The 19,134-nt window shown below is 38.5% G+C and overlaps 1 protein-coding gene across 5 annotated transcripts in view; it reads right to left on the bottom strand.

Moving 5' to 3' along the window:
- The window catches only part of PLCB1 (phospholipase C beta 1), a 751,601-nt gene that overhangs the window by 196,067 nt on the left and 536,400 nt on the right, over positions 1-19,134 (bottom strand). For all 5 annotated transcript variants that reach the window (XM_034947108.2, XM_003821362.4, XM_034947109.2 and 2 more), the window contains exon 10: positions 2,823-2,969. In XM_034947108.2, the coding sequence (XP_034802999.1) occupies positions 2,823-2,969 (147 nt within the window). The remainder of the gene's footprint in view (positions 1-2,822; positions 2,970-19,134) is intronic.

Genomic DNA, 19,134 nt, shown 5'->3' with positions numbered 1-19,134 from the left:
GGAAAACAGTGTGGAGATTCCTTAAAGAACTAGAAGTAGAACTACCATTTGATCCAGCAGTCCCACTAATGGTTATCTTCCCAGAGGAAAGAAAGTCACTATTTGAAAAAGATACTTGCACACGCATGTTTACAGCAGCACAATTCACAATAGCAAAATCGTGGAACCAACTGAAATGCCCATCAGTCAATGAGTGGATATAGAAACTGTGGTATGTATATATGATAGAACACTACTCATCCACAAAAAGGAATGAATTAACAGCATTTCCAATGACTTGGATGAGATTAGAGACGATTTTTCTAAGTGAAGTAACTCAGGAACGGAAAACCAAACATCGTATGTTCTCACTGATACGTGGGAGCTAAGCTATGAGGACGCAAAGGCATAAGAATGATATAATAGACTTTGGGGACTTGGGGCAGGGGGTAAGGGATAAAAGACAACCAATATGGTTCAGTATATACTGCTTGGGTGATGGGTGCACCAGGATCTCATTTTACAAATCTCCACTAAAGAACTTACTCATGTAACCAAATACCACCTGCACCCTTATAACTTATGGAAAAATAATTAAAAAAATAATTTAAATTGGGGACAGGCACAGTGACTCATATCGTTAATCCCAGCACTTTGGGAGGCTGAGGCAGAAGGATTGCTTGAGCTCAGAAGTCTGAGTCCAGCCTGGGTAACATAGTGAGACCTTGTCTTTACAAGAAATAAAAAATTAGCCAGGTGTGGTGGCACATGCCTGTAGTTTCAGCTACTCAGGAGGCTGAGGTGGGAGGATTGCTTGAGCCCAGGAGATCGGGACTACAGTAAGCTATCATCATGCCGCTGTGCTCCAGCCTGGGCAACAGAGTGAGGCCCTGTCTCAATAATAATGATAATAATAATAATTTAAATTGGTAGGTAGAAGTAGAAATATTTATGTGAACTCGTGCCTTAAAAAGACAAAAAAAATTATCTTTTCTTCCTTTGTTCACTGAAACAGTCCAGGCAATGTTCAGGGTCCAAACTGCTGTTACCCATACTTTTTCTTTCCCATCAAAAAGAACCAGGGCTCACTGGGGACTAGTCTGTTTCCATCTCTGGAGCAGAAAAGAATAAGGTGAGTCTGGAAGACCTTTATGTGCCAGAACACTTTCAAAGATTAATAGGTCATGTCAAGAGGACACAGATGATAGCCTAAAAATGTCTCCTCCTAACCAAAGTTGAGACAATTTGGTCTCTCAAAAGGAGAATGGCAGCCGTGATTGAATGAACATACATAAAATCTGAAAACCCTAGTGATATTCAGAAAGGGAAAAATTGATATACTCTGAAAGAAGGTGAAAAAATAAAATGTATATCCAAACAGTCTTGTCATTCAATCATTTTGGTATTACTGACTCATTTATTATATAACAAATAAAATAGAATGTAATGAATATATCAGTTGGAAGGTATTTTGGACTCAAAAGATTATTGGTAAAAAATCTACGCTATATTGTGACTTCCACTTAAACAAAATCACACACAATACCCAAAATTCAACCGGACACATATTTAAGTATTTTTGAGTTTTGTGGTCCTAAATACAGGATAAATGTAAGATTCTATAATGTGCTCAGATTTTAAAAATTATACTTCTTTGAATTTTATCATGTCAAAGATCTAGACTGTTAAAGTGATATTCCATGAACCTCCTTGAACTTGGATGAGAAAGAATGGTTACAGTTTTAATTTTAACCTCTACACAAAATTTAACATTCTCTTCAGTTAAGTATGTAGTTTACAAGTCACTAGCAAGATCTGTGTATTATATTCCAATTGTTGCAAATTATCACAACATTTTACTTTAACTTATTTAAATTGTGTTAATACTGAGATATACAAGGTTATATATCATAACATTTTATAAAAATATTTCAATGAAATTTATTTCCTCTTTAATTCTAGGTACTTAATTTATGCATTTAGCATTCTGAGAAGGGTGCATACACTTCACCAGACTGACAAATAGGTCAAGGCTTAATTTAAGATCAGATTAGGAAACACATTGATGTTTTTTCCTACTTTACTATAATATTTACAATAAAGTATAAAAAGGTCAATTTGTTTTTGTCTAAAGCCCTGTCCTACCTTGAACAAAAAGCAATTACTTAATTCTTTTTTTTTTTTTTTTGAGACAAAGTTTCATTCTTGTCACCCAGGCTAGGGTGCAGTGGTGTGATCTCGGCTCACTGTAACCTCTGCCTCTTGGGTTCAGGTGATTCTCCTGCCTCAGCCTCCCAAGTAGCTGGGTTTACAGGCACGCACCACCACACCTGGCTGATTTTTTTTTTTTTTTTTTTGTATTTTTAGTAGAGACAGGGGTTTCGCCATATTGACCAGGCTGGTCTCGAACTCCTGACCTCAGGTGATCTGCCCGCCTCGGTGTCCCAAAGTGCTGGGATTACAAGCAGGAGCCACCACTTAAGAACTTCTGAGCTGTCATGTAGATGAACACAGCCCAGAGGACCGGGTAGGACTGGACATAGCTTCAAGTACACTGAAGAATGAGTTCAGTTACACAAAAATCCCATTGATCTGAAAATGTCAGCCATGGTTGCATTTTAGAAGACTTAAAAACTTAGGCTGTGGAGAAATGATGCTATTGCTTCATACACATGTGGACATGACTGCTTATGGGAGGTGGGAGGCTTTGGTGGTGGAATCCCAGACTTCTCAGAGGCACTTCGCAGGAAATGGAAGAAAACACACTTCAGCTTCTGAACAACAGAAAGTTGGTGAAATTTGGTGAGACTGGCTAAAGTAACAAAGAACTAGAAAATTTATACCTGTGAGGTAGGTGTTGTGCGAGGAATTAATGAAATAGTGAGAAAGGGGCTGAGACATGTCTTCATTCAAATCCAGTTTCTCAGGTGAAACGACTCCGTTTTCTTCTCCACTCAGATAGCGCATGAACCCATCCACTGATATTTGTCCTGGAGGAAATGAAGTTAGAAAGGATGTGAATGCATTCTTTTATGGGTGTCAAGTCGCCTCTTTTTTTTTTTTTCCAGAAATATCTTGTAGTGTCCAAGGTAGAAGACATTTTAGTATGGATAAGTAAGAGTGTAGGATTATTCTGTTTCACTACAATTATTTCCAAATGTCACAGACAATAGAGAAAACATGTAGTTACATGAGCCCCACCAACTTTTCAGAGGATTTAAATAAACACCAACCTCCTGTTTTCCAATATAAGACTGGTATTAACTTTATGGATCGGCACTAAAATGTTATCAGTGCTTATCTCTGTGTAATAGAATTTGGGGTAATTTTTCAATTTTTTTTCTTATTAATGTATGTTACTTTATAATCAAAATTATGTACAAGTGGCCTGTAATCCCAGCACTTTGGGAGGCTGAGGCGGGTGGATCACTTGAGGTCAGGAGCTCGAGACCAGCCTGGCCAATATGGCGAAGTCCCCTCTCTACCCAAAACACAAAAATTACCCGGGCATGGTGGGCGCCTGTAATCGAGCTACTCAGGAGGCTGAGGCAGGAGAATCGCTTGCACCCAGGAGGTGGAGGTTGCATTGAGCCGAGATGGCGCCACTGCACTCCAGCCTGGGCGACAGAGCGAGACTCCTTCTCAAAATAAAAATAAATAAATAAATAAATAAATAATTTACAAGTGGTTTTATTATTTAAAATAATGTTAAAGTGTTTTTGGGGCTGGGCGCGGTGGCTCACGCCTGTAATCCCAGCACTCTGGGAGGCCAAGGTGGGCAGATCACGAGGTCAGGAGATCGAGACCATCCTGGCTAACAGGGTGAAACCTCGTCTGTACTAAAAATACAGAAAAAGTAGCCGGGTGTGGTGGCGGGTGCCTGCAGTCCCAGCTACTCAGGAGGCTGAGGCAGGAGAATTGTTTGAACCCGGGAGGTGGAGTTTGCAGTGAGCTGAGATCGCACCACTACACTCCAGCCTGGGTGACAGAGTGAGACTCTGTCTCAAAAAAAAAAAAAGGCGTTTTCAAATAATGATATTTTTCTCTGAAACAGAAAATAAAGATGCCCACAAATGAGTCTTTCCTGAAAATAAAAATTTGAATGCTCATGAAAAAAGATCTTTAAATCTCATATTAAGAATTATTTTACTTCAGATGGCAGAAATATGACACAGGTAATTTAGTTTACTCAGATTCTATTTAGAAATTTTTCTATGTTGTAACCTTTCTGAGTTGACTAATACTAAATATTGACAAAATTCTTTTGTCAACTTTATTGAGGTATAATTAAAAAACTATATATTTAAGGTGTACAACTGGATGTTTTGATACACGTATTGAGACAATTTTTTGTCATAATCTTCATAAATACATAGGATCATCTTAAGTATTTTGGTCTATCACTACAATTTGTTTCTTCAATCTTGACAATCAAAGCTTCAAACAACATATTTGTGGGTAGTAAATATGTTGCCAACAAATGTCGGAGGGTAGCATTTCTTTTTTCTTTTTCTTGTTGAAACAGTTTTTATTACTATAAAAGTGGAATATGTTCATTAAAGAAAAATTGGGAAATGAGATAAACAGAGAGAAAAAATAAAACTTGTTTTGAACATCCCTAACTTTTCTTTCAGAGATAACTACTGCTAAAACATTGCTGTGTATCCTTCCAGAAAAATACCCGTGTGTGTGTATAATTCTTTTATGAAGCTGTAATCATGCATATACACACATACATATAATTATATATATAATTTAGTAACCTTTGTATTAACTGAGCAATATATTATGAACATTTTTAATGTAAAAATAAATTCTATGCAGATATTTAACTATAGCATAAAATATGCAACTATCTATATTTTTATATCATAAAATATAGCAGTATAATATGAAATAATATTCTATTATCATTGATCATTAAAGTTGTTTCTAATTTTTTCACTAGTATAAATGACATTGCATTGACTGCTCTGATGGTTACATCTTTGTATAAATACTTAATTATTTCTTCAGGATGAATTCCCAGAAATAGAATTTCTGATTCAAAGACTTCACATACTTTTGAGGATTTTAATACACATAACCAATTTTCTTTCTGTTAAAGTCCTAGCAATTGACTTTCACCAATGGTATATAAAAGTATCTGTTTTCCTTCTCTTCTCCCCTACTGCCAAACCTATCAGTAAAATGACAACATTTAACAATTCTAATTTTTACTGATTTAAACATTATTTATTCTTGATTGCTAAGAGATGTGTCATTTGTAAATGGCAAAGCTAGCACTGATTATTTACCACAGTAAAAATCTTTTCACATTCAATACATTTCTCAAGGTGACTGATGACTGCTTTTCCCAAGTTCTGGAAACTCAATAGCTAAATTGCTTTTACTATTGTCCAAGAATAAAAAATAAGAAGGAAAGTTTGTTTTGGCTCTTTTGATGAGAGGAGCTGTTTTGCAAAAGAAAAACCTTCCTCCTGGGCTCGGGCAATCCTCCTGCCTCAGCCTCCCGAGTAGCTGGGACCATAGGCATGCACCACCATGCCCAGGTAATTTTTTTTCTCTGCGTAGAGACAGGGGTCTTCCTATGTTCCCCAGGCTGGTCTTGAACACCTGTACTCAAGCGATCCTCCCACCACAGCCTCCCAAAATCCTGAGGTTACAGGCGTGAGCCACTGAGCTGGGCCTGGGCAAGTGCTTTTCACACCAGAATCTCTATTCCTCCCTTTCTCTCTATTTCCTTTCCTTCTCCCCTATCTCTTTTCCTTTCACTAATTTCACAAAGGTTTATTGAACATCTACCATACAATAAATGCACAGAAAAATAAAGCACAGTAAAACACAGCCTCTGCCCTCAAAGAGCTCACTTTCTAATAGAAAATAAGGCCATTCACCCCTTGAAACCCAGGCACGAGCACCTTTAAAAGCTGAATGTGCATGTATCTTTGTCGTCCCTGGTGTCTACTAGATGCTTTGTGTACAGTGGGTGCTAAATCACTACTTCTTTTGGATGATTATTGGGATTCAAAATAGAAAATAAATTGTTTTGAAACTGGAAGATCACCAAAGACAGCAGCATTTTGTTTGATTCTTATGTTCTGATTAGGTCAAATGATACGAAATTTGTAATATTTGCTGTTTTTCACCTATGCAGAAGGCAATTTCACACAACCCAATCTCTAACTATAGCAATTCCTTAAAAGACAGGCAATAAATGCAAGTATCTTCAGGGGCCAGGAAAGGAAAGTAATGTAACTGCTGGATGAGTGTGCATACTGGGGGAGTCACAGGGTATGGAAAACTGGCAAGTGTATGCTTCTTGTATACACACGCATATCATAGCAATAAAATAACTATGCAATCTAATAGAATGGTTTATTGAACATGAAAGAAGAACAAGAATGAAATGCAAGAATAAACATCCTTTGGTTTGATCAGCAACTTTTAAAAGCAAGAAAAAACAACAACATAGGCCAATAGGGCAGAAATGACAAATGGATTTTAACTTTAGTTCCAAATTCCATTTATTGTTAATGTCTTCTGGGTGCTTGTGTTGAGAAAGATTCTGAACCATGCCTGTGATTAATTTTGATGTCTGCCTTGGGTACAGGATAGAAAAGTGAAGGTGTACACTTCATATATTTGTCATACTCAAATGAAGATATTATAATCAAGGTCAAGGTATAATTTGGAACATGCAAAGAATGTGTATCCAAGTTTTATTTAATCCATTGTTGAGGAATCCAGAAGTTGTCAAAGACAGGTCAAAGGAGGCTATGAGACACTGATTTTATATATATTATATATATATATATATACACACACACATATACACACATATATACATATAAATATATATACACAAATATATGTATGTGTTTGTATGTGTATGTGTTTGTATGTATGTATTTGTATATTTTTGTCAACAAAAACCAAGCAAATAAACCAAAAACCAAAAACACAAACTAGACAGATATTACTAAATTGAATACAGACTAGTTAATACCCTACAGGTCAATTAAACCATAACCTTTTTGGTTATTTTCTCTACCTTTATTATCTCATTGGAATAAAATATTTTAACATAATTTTTAGTATAGATTAAAATCAACAAACAACAATAGTTTGGTGAGTGAGTGTGAGGATTATTTATAATTATATTAAAGAATTTAAAAATCCCTAGTGAAGGAATTTACCTAACCTTGAATAAGAACAAAGATTGAGTCTGAAGGGTAGTTTGGGTAGAATATGATTGTAGACTACCAGTGAGCTTCTTGTAAACACATGCATATCATAGCAATAAAATAACTGTGCAGTCAGGGAACTGTAACTGTGAACCAGGGATCAACTTTTCGATCCCAAAGCTTTGCCTTGCTAACAAAAGGAGCAAATGCTGAAGATTTTTGATACATTAAATGATTAGGCAGAGATATGTCAAAGTCAAGGAAAGCCAATAAAATGTAAAGATAAAGAGCAGTCAGTTTGTAATCTTGTAGGTGTCAGCTAAGGGGTCAAGAGTATTTGCAAAAATACAGATGTTTTGTCATAATGAATTAGCCTAAAAAATAGTTCTGACTAGTAAAGACTCGGGGCAGAGAACAAACTCTGAGGATATCCCTTCCATATAACCTTCAGCTGGAATATTATTGTCGCCATTGACTTAAATGCATTAGCCCTTTTCTATCAAACTTGCACTGTTTGTGAAAAATTTACAATTTTTTTTCTGATCCACTCTGGTCCACTGAGGCACATAGAAGAATGAAAAACCTTGAGAATTAAGATAACAAAACACATTGCTTTTCTAAAAAACTTAGTAACAGCACAAGAAATCCAGTTTTCTTCCATTCTTGCCAGTGGTCACTGGTCAGGGACAAATTCCTTAATTATAGGATGAGTAAACTATATGGATGCCTCAGTCTCCTCTAGCTCTAAAAGTCTATGAATTCAATCAGGCTAATATATTAGGAATTATTTCTAGCTAAATTAAAACAAAATGTCCCATATTTGAGTGAGATTATGAAACAGTAAAAGCAATGCTACTATTTTCTGAAATAAAATCACCAGAAAGAGAGGTTGAGTTCAGAAGGATAAAGTTAGTTGACAAAGGCTAAAAATAAATGACCTTATATATTTTGTTAATAATAAATCAGTATGCCATTGGACATGTCACTCATATAATGGCATTTAAAAGTCTTCATAAACAAACAAAGTGTTTGTACCACTTCCAGCTGAAGTACAAAAAATGTAAATCCCTCAAGGAATGGAAAAAACAATGCTCCTAAAGATGTCAGAAAGATATCAATTCAAAATTCTGCTATGACGTAATGATACCTTCCAGGGATGCTTTAAAATCATGCTTTAAAACCCTGAAGTGTATCCAGTGACACTCAGCTGGATGCCATCATGCTTGCAAATGCATACAAAGGCCCTTGAGTATTTACTGGGCTATGGGCTACTCTGATGCCTCCTCTACACTCAGGGCCATCTCATTGGCCTTGCAACAATTAAGAATGAGGAAGATCTGTATCCAGAAAAGGGAGCCCTGGAGAACAGAAAGGAAGAATGGTCTAGAAGAGCATTGTGGAGTGGTTCTCTCATCTTCTCAGGTTCGGATCCCTTTATCTATTGGCTTCTAAAAACCTACTTTTAAGGAGACATTCTGGGTTGACTCTCCTGTTTCACGTACATGGGAAAAGATGTTTTCAGCTCATATTTCTCCAGGAACAGCAAAATGTTTTGAACGCACCCTGGAGCTGGGGCATTCCTTACTGGTGGTTACCAATGAACACATTTTTACTGAGGGTGCATCTCTATGTGTCAAGGGTTGGAAATAACCAAGGATGCGTCCATCAGAGCACTGCCTTTTAAGAACTTAAAAACATGGCACATAAAATTCCTCCTTGATTCCTGTTGCTGATCAGTTCAGGTTTCTATTCATTTAGTGTTGTTCTTAGTGCATATAACACTAAAGAGTTTGGAGTTGCAACCGATGCAATCAGTTAGTGGACACACTAATTTCATGTTGGCCAGATAGGAACCTTCTTGGGGATGTAAATTTCAGGACTCTTCTGAAAGAAGCAATTCATTTTGATCCAGCTCTGCTCCAGTTTCCTTTCTACCATTCTGCTGCCCAAGTCTGGTTGAAGATGAAGAAAAATCAGTCAGCGTTGATTGCTGATGGGCTAAGTTTAGAAGGAAGGAGTAGGGAGGGGCTGAATGTCTCCAGTGTGTGGAGTCACCAAGGGGAGCTAAGAAGCCACCTGTGTGATTTGCTCTTGATGTGCAGATACCACTTCAGGAGACAAGTATAGGAAAAACAACATGGTCGAGAAGCCAAGGGTTATCTGCTAAATTTAGAATTATTCTATGGCTGCCATCCAGCACCACTTTTACTAGGATGGTTAATAGAAACAGTCTTCCTCATGTCTCCTTACTCAGAAGCAAACACCTTCAAACCTTTTAGCAGAAGCTTTTGGTATTTACTTCGGTATCTCAAAATAATACGCATGTATTGCTATTTTTGACTTACCACCATGAAAGATGAGAATATTGCTCTTTCTTATCTCTACTCCTGTAGCACATGTATACATTACTCTCATTCTTTCAGAGACAGTAATACTATAATTTAGTTACAGTGTTCAGTCTTTATGTTATCATGACTACACAGTGTGTTCAGGGTTGAGTCATACAGTAACCTAACAATTATTTTTATCTTCATGCACAATTTTTAAAAATTTTCCCTATAGTTAATAATTATCTTGTTTTATCATTTGCTTAATTTTTTGCATATATCTCCAGTCCAACTCCAAAGTATCCACTGGTTAGCTAAATGTTTTTGCAATATGTACAAATATAACAAGTGTTCTCTTGGTTAGATTCTCTTGAAGTCTTTTCTGGAGCCTTTTATCTGCCCAATCTAGATTGGTTAATTTCTGTTTTCTTCAATTCTATTCTGTGCTAAATCTCTTTTATTTATGCCATGTCTTCCCCTTTAATTGTTAATTTTTTAATTTTAGTTGGAGCACATTGGTCAGTAGCTTCCAGAGAAAGCGTTCATGAATGTTAAGTTTCTTGAGCCTTGCATGTCTAAAAATGACTTCTTTACACCTGCACACTTGATTGCTAGTTTTGCTGGACACAGTATTTTGGGTTGGATTTTTTTTTAAAAGATTTTTGTGGGAAAAATTTGCTCCACTGTCTTTTAGCTCTGTTAAGAGGTTTGAAGACTTTGTGATTCACCATCCTAAAAACAGGTGTGTGGCCTGTTTTGTTTTGGTTTTTGTCCCTCTGGCAATTTCTAGCACTTTTGGTCCCCGTTTCTTAAAATTTCACAATGATGTGCTTTGGCATAGGTTTATCTATCCCCTATGCTGGGCACTCTTTGAAACCTTTCAGTCTGAAAGCTGTTGTCTTGTTTGGAAAAAAACATGAATTATTATGATAATTTCCTCTGTTTTTTTCATTCTGGAATATTATTTGTCTGGATTTTAAACTTTTTTTTTGAGACTGAGTTTCGCTCTTGTTGCCCAGGCTGGAGTGCAATGGTGCGATCTTGGCTTACCACAACCTCCACCTCCCGGTGGAGGTGATCAAGTGATTCTCCTGCCTCAGCCTCCCAAGTAGCTGGGATTACAGGCATGCACCACCATACCCCACCCGGCTAATTTTGTATTTTTAGTAGAGATGGGGTTTCTCCATGTTGGTCAAGCTGGTCTCGAACTCCCGACCTCAGGTGATCCACCCACCTCAGCCTCCCAAATTGCTGGGATTACAGGCCTGAGACAACATGCCTGACCAGATTTTAAACTTTTATACGTTTTCTCTCCAATCTTCCATCTAATTCTTTTGCTTTACTCTCTAAAAGATTTCCTCAACTGTGTTTCCACCTTTTTTTGGAGTGCTTTGTTTTTGTGTTTAACAGCCAGTTTATGTTCTCTGACATTTATTGAAAAAATTAGCATTCTGTTCTTTTTCACGGACATAATATATTTGGTTATTTTTCTATGGACATTAATGATATGTGTATACTTAATGAACTCTCAGTATTTAGTCATTATTTCCTACAAAGTTATTTTTTCCCTGCTTTTTCCTGTTTTTAAGGAAGTTTTCCTCATATGTCTAGTAACACTTAATTATCTGTTCATATTTCAAGTTGGCAGACTAAAAAGCTGATTGGATTTCTGGATGTGTTTGCTGCACTTGAAAAGTATGAGAGTTGGTAAGGCATCACTGCAGAGGGATCTGTCTTTGTCTCTTTCGGAGTAATCCCTAATATTGATATCTTTAGGTCTTTCCTCTTAGGCAGATTAGATTCTTGGGAGAACTTCTATCTAATCTCTTGCCAGGATAGAGTGAAGGCCTGGATGCCAGCATTCTAGAGCAAGATTGGAGAAGAATGCAGGAGGTCTCAGCATTTTTCCGTATGCTTACAATCACTTTATCTTCTTGCTTTCAAAATGGTACTCTTTCTCTCTCTCTCTCTTTCTTTCTTTCTTTGTCTCTCTTTTTTCTTTCTTTTTCTTTCTTCTTGAGACAGAGTCTTGCTCTGTCACACAGGCTGGAGTGCAGTGGTGTTATCTTGCCTCACTGCAACCTCTGCCTCCTGGGTTCAAGTGATTCCCCTGCCTCAGCCTCCTGAGTAGCTGGGACTATAGGCACATGCCACCACGCCCAGCTAATTTTTGTATTTTTCATAGAGAAGGGTTTCACCAGGCTTGTCTCTAACACCCGACTTCAGGTGATCCGCCTGTTTAAGCCTCCCAAAGTGTTGGCATTACAGGCGTGAGCCACCGCGCCCGGCCTGTAGCCTGCTTTCATCTGGGCTTTGTGTCATCCTCACACCCTCTGTTTTCCTGACTCCAAAGAATAAATACATAAATAGTCCCTCTAAGGTGGGAGTTCTGATTGTTCCTTAAGTAGCTGTCAACTATCCTCTTTGTTTTATGCCTTATCTTGAATCCCACTTCCAGAGGAAACAAACATCATCAATTTCTGAGACTTTTAAGGTTTTTTATAAAATAACTTGGATTGGTTCCAGGTTTTCACACGGATGATCAATGATCAGGTTCTCAGATCTGTCAACTGCTGTAAACATACAGCCAGATGCCTAAATTATGTGATGGTGATTTCTTATCTATTATCCTTCACCCTTGCCAGATTATGCCCTTAAAAGTCTCTTTTAATGGAGTTTTGGTGTGGTTTCAAGAAAGTTCAGTTAGTTGAATATGTTCAATCTACCATATTTATCCTGAAGTTCCATGGTTCTACTATACCATACTGCAGATATTTTTGTTGATTAAGTTTAAAAGTCAGATCTTACATTCCTTATCTTTGATCTTGTATTTGTAGGTAATGGTGCATCAGATGGGAAGAGCAGAAGGTCTTCTGCTTTGCCTGGCTGGGACTTATCATGGGATTCCCTGGCTTTCTTTATATTTTTTCTAATGAAAAGTATGCAGTGACTAATCTCTTACCACAGATGGCACCGTATGGATGATCTGTCAGGTTCTCCTTGCTATATCTTCTCCCAGGTAGAGTGCCATCAGAGCCACAGAGGAAGCTTGAGCTCCCAGGTACTTATTAGGTGGGAAATAGCTTGGATATCTTGGCTTCTCTTGCCAATCTCACAAGGCCGCTTGTGTGGAACAGGTGCGGTGGTGCGTGCAAGAAGAAGTCAACTCCCTACGTTTCTAAAGGAGTGATCATTGAGTCAAGCTGACCTTTGATTTTCTGAGTGCTGGTGACTTGTCCAACTCCTGTCATGGTGGTCATCGGATATGTTGATACTTGATTCAATCGCCAGGAAATTATGTCCAGATTCGTAATTCTGTACCCTAAGTCTGTCATGTAAAGTTGCAATTTGAATTCAAAACACTGCCAGAGAAATTATACCATTAAATCTAAAAAAAATAAGGAGACTTCTAGAACTAAATTCTAAGGTGATAAAATAAATCATGTGTTCAATCCTGTCATATTTGAGAGTTGACATATTTCCTCCTTTATCCTTCACCAGTCCCTCTTACTCTTTTCCAAAACAAGCAGCAACAAAGCATTTGACCTTTTGCTTCAGGGAAGAAAGGGATGGCAGAGAAAGAAGAATGAAAAGGTACATTCTTCTGCTTGGTCCTGAGGACATTCTCATACCGAGGCTTCCTTGTCCTCAAGTCTAGGAGAAACCGCAGACAAGCCTGATGTCCTAAAGAGAGAAGCTCTGTGGCTCCTTTCCCAGAAGGTGCTCCAGAAAGTTGCTGCTGGTATTCCCAAGCAGCCAGAACCTATTGAAGCAGAAGTGTCTAAGTAGATGGGCCTGAGCCTTAGAGAGTTCCTCCTCGGTCCACTCAAGGGTGGCAAAGATGGAGCTGAGTCTGTGGTTATCAAAAGGATGGTCAATGACCAAGACCAGAAAAGAATGAGGTAACGCAGGGCTACCAGCTTGGACCAGATTCCCTCTCTGATGCCCAGGCACTAGGGAAGGCTCTTAGTGCTTAGCCACCACTCTAGGTTATTTCAAAATAGAAATTGAGAGCGAGAGAGACTGACTTGTTTTGAGTGCACTGAGAGTCTCCTCAAATGTTACCACAACATGAAGTCTTTCCTGAGTAGCCCATACAAATAGCAATCTCTCCTGCTGGCACACCTGTCTCATATGCTGTTTATATTTCTCCATAGCATTTATCACCATCTGTCATTGTACTAATAGATATATTTGCTGGTATGCTAGTTTTGGTCTCTTCATCCAGGGACTGTGAGTTTCATGAGGATGGAGTGTCTTAGTTTGTGTTTCCCTTGAAGGAAATGAGACAAAACATGTACTTGAAGGTGATCCCATTTAAGGGGAGAGGGAGCTGGAGTATTTATACCAAGTCCCATCAGTCATTGTTTGAGGACGGCTTCCAGGGGATAATTCCCCAATACTCTTTGGCCAACTGCGCCCTTGGGAAGAGGGGGCTCTGGCAGCTAAAGAGAGCCGTCAGCAAAGAGATGCAGGCACTCAGTGGGAAGTCCAGCAGACAGGCAGTGTTTCTCTAGTTCACTGCTGATCTTTAGAACTCACAACAGTGCCTGGCTTGTAAATGCTCAATAAATATTAATTGAAAAAATGATTATTTTGTCCCCAAATATTAACATTTATTTATTAATTTATATTGTGAGTGGTTTTGTGCTTCATCTTGGCAACCAGATATCTCAAACAATACTGTACCATAGACAACTAAAAACGGCAATTCCAAATTCAGCCGTAAATGACACTACAAAGGAAGGACTAAGAAGAAAACATCGAAGAAATGCAATGAACAGCTCACAGAACAGAACCAAGAGGCCTCGCTGGCACTGACTAACGGTACCTTGAAGTCCAACAAATATGCGGAAGAAAGACAGGGATTTGGGGGGCTGAGTCCTAACAAAGTCTTAGAGAGATTGAAAGTTTTATCCTTACACCCTACCTCTGCCTAGAAGAAGTGCTAACCAGACAGCATTAAATGCTCAAAGCTATCAAAATAGACCGGAAAAGGGGACTAGAATAATTCAGAATAAGCCAAATCAATCCTTAAGTGACAGCAGAGTTGGCTGTACTTCAAGGTATTGCACATTGCGAGCCACCTGCTCCATCAGTGCCATCTCTTCTTAGCTTCCTTTGCTCAGCCCTGGTAGAATTTCCTATGAAGTTCACGAGTAAAGTATCTGAAATAATTTAATAGGCTCTCACTTTCCACTGAGTTCATGAATGTGACTTTATTTATTTATTTATTTATTTTTGAGATGGACTCTGGTTCTGTCGCCCAGGCTGGAGTGCAGTGGCACGATCTCGGCTCACTGCAACCTCTGCCTCCCAGGTTCAAGCGATTCTCCTGCCTCAGCCTCCCGAGTAGCTGGGATTACAGGCGCACATCACCATGCTAGGCTAATTTTTATATTTTTAGTAGAGATAGGGCTTCACCATGTTGGCCAGGCTGATCTTGAACTCCTGATCTCAAGTCATCCACCCGCCTCAACCTCCCAAAGTGCTGGGATTACAGATGTGAGCCACCGTGCCCAGCTGAATGTAACTTTAAATAAGGTCAGGTAACACAAGCTGATGCCCCTCATTTAACTGAAATTTCTGAGCTCAGTAGCAAGTCCTCAGCACCTAATTCTCTCATTACACTTTGCATGAGCTCTGTGAATCAGGGCAAGAACAAAGTACATAGGGCATAGTCAAAAACTAATCCCTAAATACAACTCATGGCACATTGCTAAGGTCTCTGGAAGGGCCCCCACTGAGGCTCTTCCCTGCTCGATATGCATATCTGGATGGTTAGCTAGGAAATGCCCACATCATGGCATCAAAGAACTAGCATGGAACTGCTCCTGAGCTAGTCCCAAAAGCAGTTTAAGGCAGCAGTAGCAAAGTGCTAAAGGAAAAAGGATCAAGGAAAGTACATGTAGCAGGCCATGCTTACATATGCAGTACTAAAAAAAAAAAAAAAAAAGAGTATAACAGGAAAGTGCAAGGAAGAAGAGAGCCTTAGAAGAGTTTCATGATTTCAAATATTTCCAGCATATTGTTTAACAATCTTTTATGATATGCTACTTGCTATATGCAAGTATTAACTCATTTTATCCTCACAGTAACTCTGTAAGTGGGTACTTTTATGACTATTTTATAGATGGGAAACCTGAGGCAAGTAGCTTGCTCAAGGTTTGTGCCCAAGCAAAGATGAGGTTGCTCAAGTAGCTTGCTGAAGGTTGCTCAAGGTTATACAATTCATAAGTGAGTAAGTTGGGATTTGAGCCCAGGCAGTCAGGCTTTGTGTTTCATGCCATTAAACATGATGCTATGCTGCTTGCTGTAGACATCACACATCATCTAGTGGTAGAAGAAGGTAAATAACAATAATTATCATAATAATGGGAGCTACTATTACTGAGCATTGACCACATGCCAGGCATAGAAATCCTATGAGAGACGTACTTTTAAATTACCATTTTCAGTTGAGCACACGGAGGCTTAGAGATGTTAGCAACTTGTCTGAGGGCACGGGGTTATTTAGTGTGAAATGGATCTGGATATCATGCCTGGGCAATGGAAAGACAGATAGTGGTGGGTGTGGTTGATGGTGCTTATCCACATAACTTTCCTAACACTGGCCTGGATAGGGGGCATGGATGATGGGAAGGAAAGGTATCCTGCCTTCTTGGCAGTTGGCTTCAATCTGGACACTCTGCATTGGTCCTAAAAATAATCCTAAATGTGACCAAGGCAGAGTTTTCCCATGATTTACTTATCTCTCTAAAACGTGTTACTTTAATCTTTCTGTGTAAAGAAGCTGAGCTCCGGTGGACAAATGACCCATCTGGCAGAGGCGTGAGGATTAGCTCTTTGATTTGAATTTGTCTATCAAGGTCCAAAGTCTTTTCCCGACTTAATTTACATTCTAATCTCTGGAAGTAATTTAAAGGTGTCCTCTAGCGTTTTTATCCCTCAACCCATGAATCTGATTTTTAGGAAGAAAAATGAAATATAACAGAAAACTTGTCATGCCAACATGAGGACAAGAGAAATGCTGAACACAAGAAGTGACATTGTTTTGTGGGCTTTGCAAAAAATATGCAGGTTAGCTTTAAAAAATAAAAACAGCTAAACACATGCAAATAACATCTTCAGAGCTCTGCAGCACAGAAAAATCTACAAATTTTGCCTTGAAAGACAGATGGCCCATAAATCCACGTAGAATAATCACAGTCAAGATGGGAAAACTGGACAATGTGTCTGCCAGCTTGCATGGACACCAGCCTCCTTCTACTGTGCCAAATGCCAATTAGGCAGGATCTGGCACTCAGATGTTTGGATGTCACTGGGATTAGGTGGTTGAGAATCCATTCATCATTGCTCAATCTTCACTCTTAATGCAATAATACCAGAGCATACTGGAAAGCTACCAGCCCAGTGGTTTAGCACCTCCTTAAATCACTTCTAAGCACAGCACTGAAAAGCAATTTCTCGGCTCACGTTTTTTCCTGGTGCTTTGGTCCTTGCGAATTCTGCCAGATCAGCTCAGAGAAAGTAAGTGCAGATGGCATTCATATCCCATGGCTCACCAAAGTCTATTTGCCTATTTTAAGAAATAATCTAAATGTTCCCTTCTCAGTTATCTTTGCCCGGGCACAAACTTTCCTATCACACTGGCCAGCTAACTGTGCTTTTGTACATTACATGAACTTCACTGGCTTCTTTCATTATTTTACCATTTTTCCCCTAAATCTGGAGTCAATATGTTCTGCACCTGTTTTCATGTGTTATTATTTTATCTTAAGTTGAAAAGTGTCATATATTGTTATTCCATCTTGATTGCAAAAACTGTGCTATTACCATAACTATGTGCAAATACAGCTCCAAGATATGGTGTGATAATGGCCCCTAAATGGCTATGTACTCTTCTCAAAAGCTCCTGCAGATTAGCTCTTCACGCAGTGCTCACAGCTTTCTGTGTGCCTGCAGTTTCCCTGTATTAAGTTGTACTATTTGATGCGGTTTTGTGTGAAAATTCTTAATAATAACATCTTACTTTGATTTAGCACTTTCCGTTTTTCAAAGTATTCTCACATCTGTGAGTTTATTTACTCCTCATCATTCTATTTGGTAGGTAGAAGACAGTTTTATTATTTAACATGACAGATAAGCAAAGTTGTCCCAAGAGAGATTAAATAGCCCCTTTAAAATGACATAGAAAGATAAGAACAGAATCCAGATTAGAACCTGTCTCTCTTAAATACAGCTTTAGAGCTGTGTTTGGAACATGGATTTGTATAAGTACTGATTTATCATTTAAAATTAGAGGTTCTCAGAGGGTAGGAAACCAATTCCTTTGCCTTTTATGAGTACACTGTCACAGTGCTTTATGAGCGGAGACCCTCCACAGTGGTTCCTGACCGTAATGCATGGGAGGAAAAATGTTCTAGCTCCTTCACCAGAATGTCATGTTCCTTGATCAAATTGGACATTGGCTTTGTATGAGCAAGGACCATGGCCTTCACTTTATTTACATCTCTTCCATAGTCTAGCATAAATGCAGGCCCAGAATATTATGTTCTCATTAATGCTTTCTGATGAGCTACTTAAAACATGTTATCTTTTAGTGCCCTAAGTGCCACTTGTCTCTCATTTGGCCCTCTGCTCTGCAGCATAAAGCACAGCATGGAATGCCAGTTTCCTCTTCAGATGCCTTCAGCACATCCTTCCCCACTGTACTGACTACAGAGGAGGTTCTACTACATTGAGAGCCCAGATAGGTGAAGAATGGTGCCTTTTCATTGTCTGACTCAAGGGTTGACACAGGTAGCAAGACTCAAAAAACTGTGTGCTGAGTAAATAAACCAACGAGTAAATCAAGAATAGCATGAAGGCTTCCATTCAGGTCACAAATGTTACATTTTTAGACTTACCTCTCAATAACTCATTCCCAAACAGTATAACAAGTCAAATGTCTGGACCATCCAAAGACTCGGTTTCCTCATTGTAAAATGGGAATAATAATATGCACTTGAAGACTTGTCTGAGGTTTTGTACAAGAAATAGAAAAGCTGAAAAATGTACCATGGCAATTTGCAGGTAAAGAGCTTAGAGCAATTCCGGAAACTCCCCACAATGTCAATAAACAAAACTTCCCTTTTCCTTCAAGCTTCCCTCGCACATAGTTATTCAATAGATATTTGCTAGATGAATGAATGGAAGTATATTCACGAATGAATGAATATTAGCTAGATGAAGAAATGGAAGTGAATCACATTATAACTTGTTTTATAATTATTTGTGATATTAGAATTTTCTCCTTGTAATTATAGGCTCCTTGAGAGCAAATATCTTATCTGGATTTTGTTCCCCTTTCTAGCAGTTCATAAGTTAGATGGGTAATACATGATTGTTAAAGTGTCCACGCAACTGCATTAGGTATATGTTAGAATAAAGAAATGCGTTCAATAAGCATCAGGTACTTTGAAGGATCTCTTTTTTGACATGCTGGAGATTCTTGTTAAAGCTGCAGAGTGAGGTGGGAATATCCTTTTTATAGTATCGTGAATAGTGTTTTGCTGGTAATAATATCATAGCAGACTGTACTGGTGCTCCAGGAGATCCAGCCGGGCTGGACTTGTATCTGCATCTCTGCCTGATGGCTG

This window comes from Pan paniscus, chromosome 21, assembly GCF_029289425.2.
Source record: "Pan paniscus chromosome 21, NHGRI_mPanPan1-v2.0_pri, whole genome shotgun sequence".
In the NCBI taxonomy this organism is placed as follows: domain Eukaryota; kingdom Metazoa; phylum Chordata; class Mammalia; order Primates; family Hominidae; genus Pan; species Pan paniscus.
The sequence above is the reverse complement of the archived record's forward strand: the minus strand, read 5'-3'. Positions and strand labels throughout refer to the sequence as shown.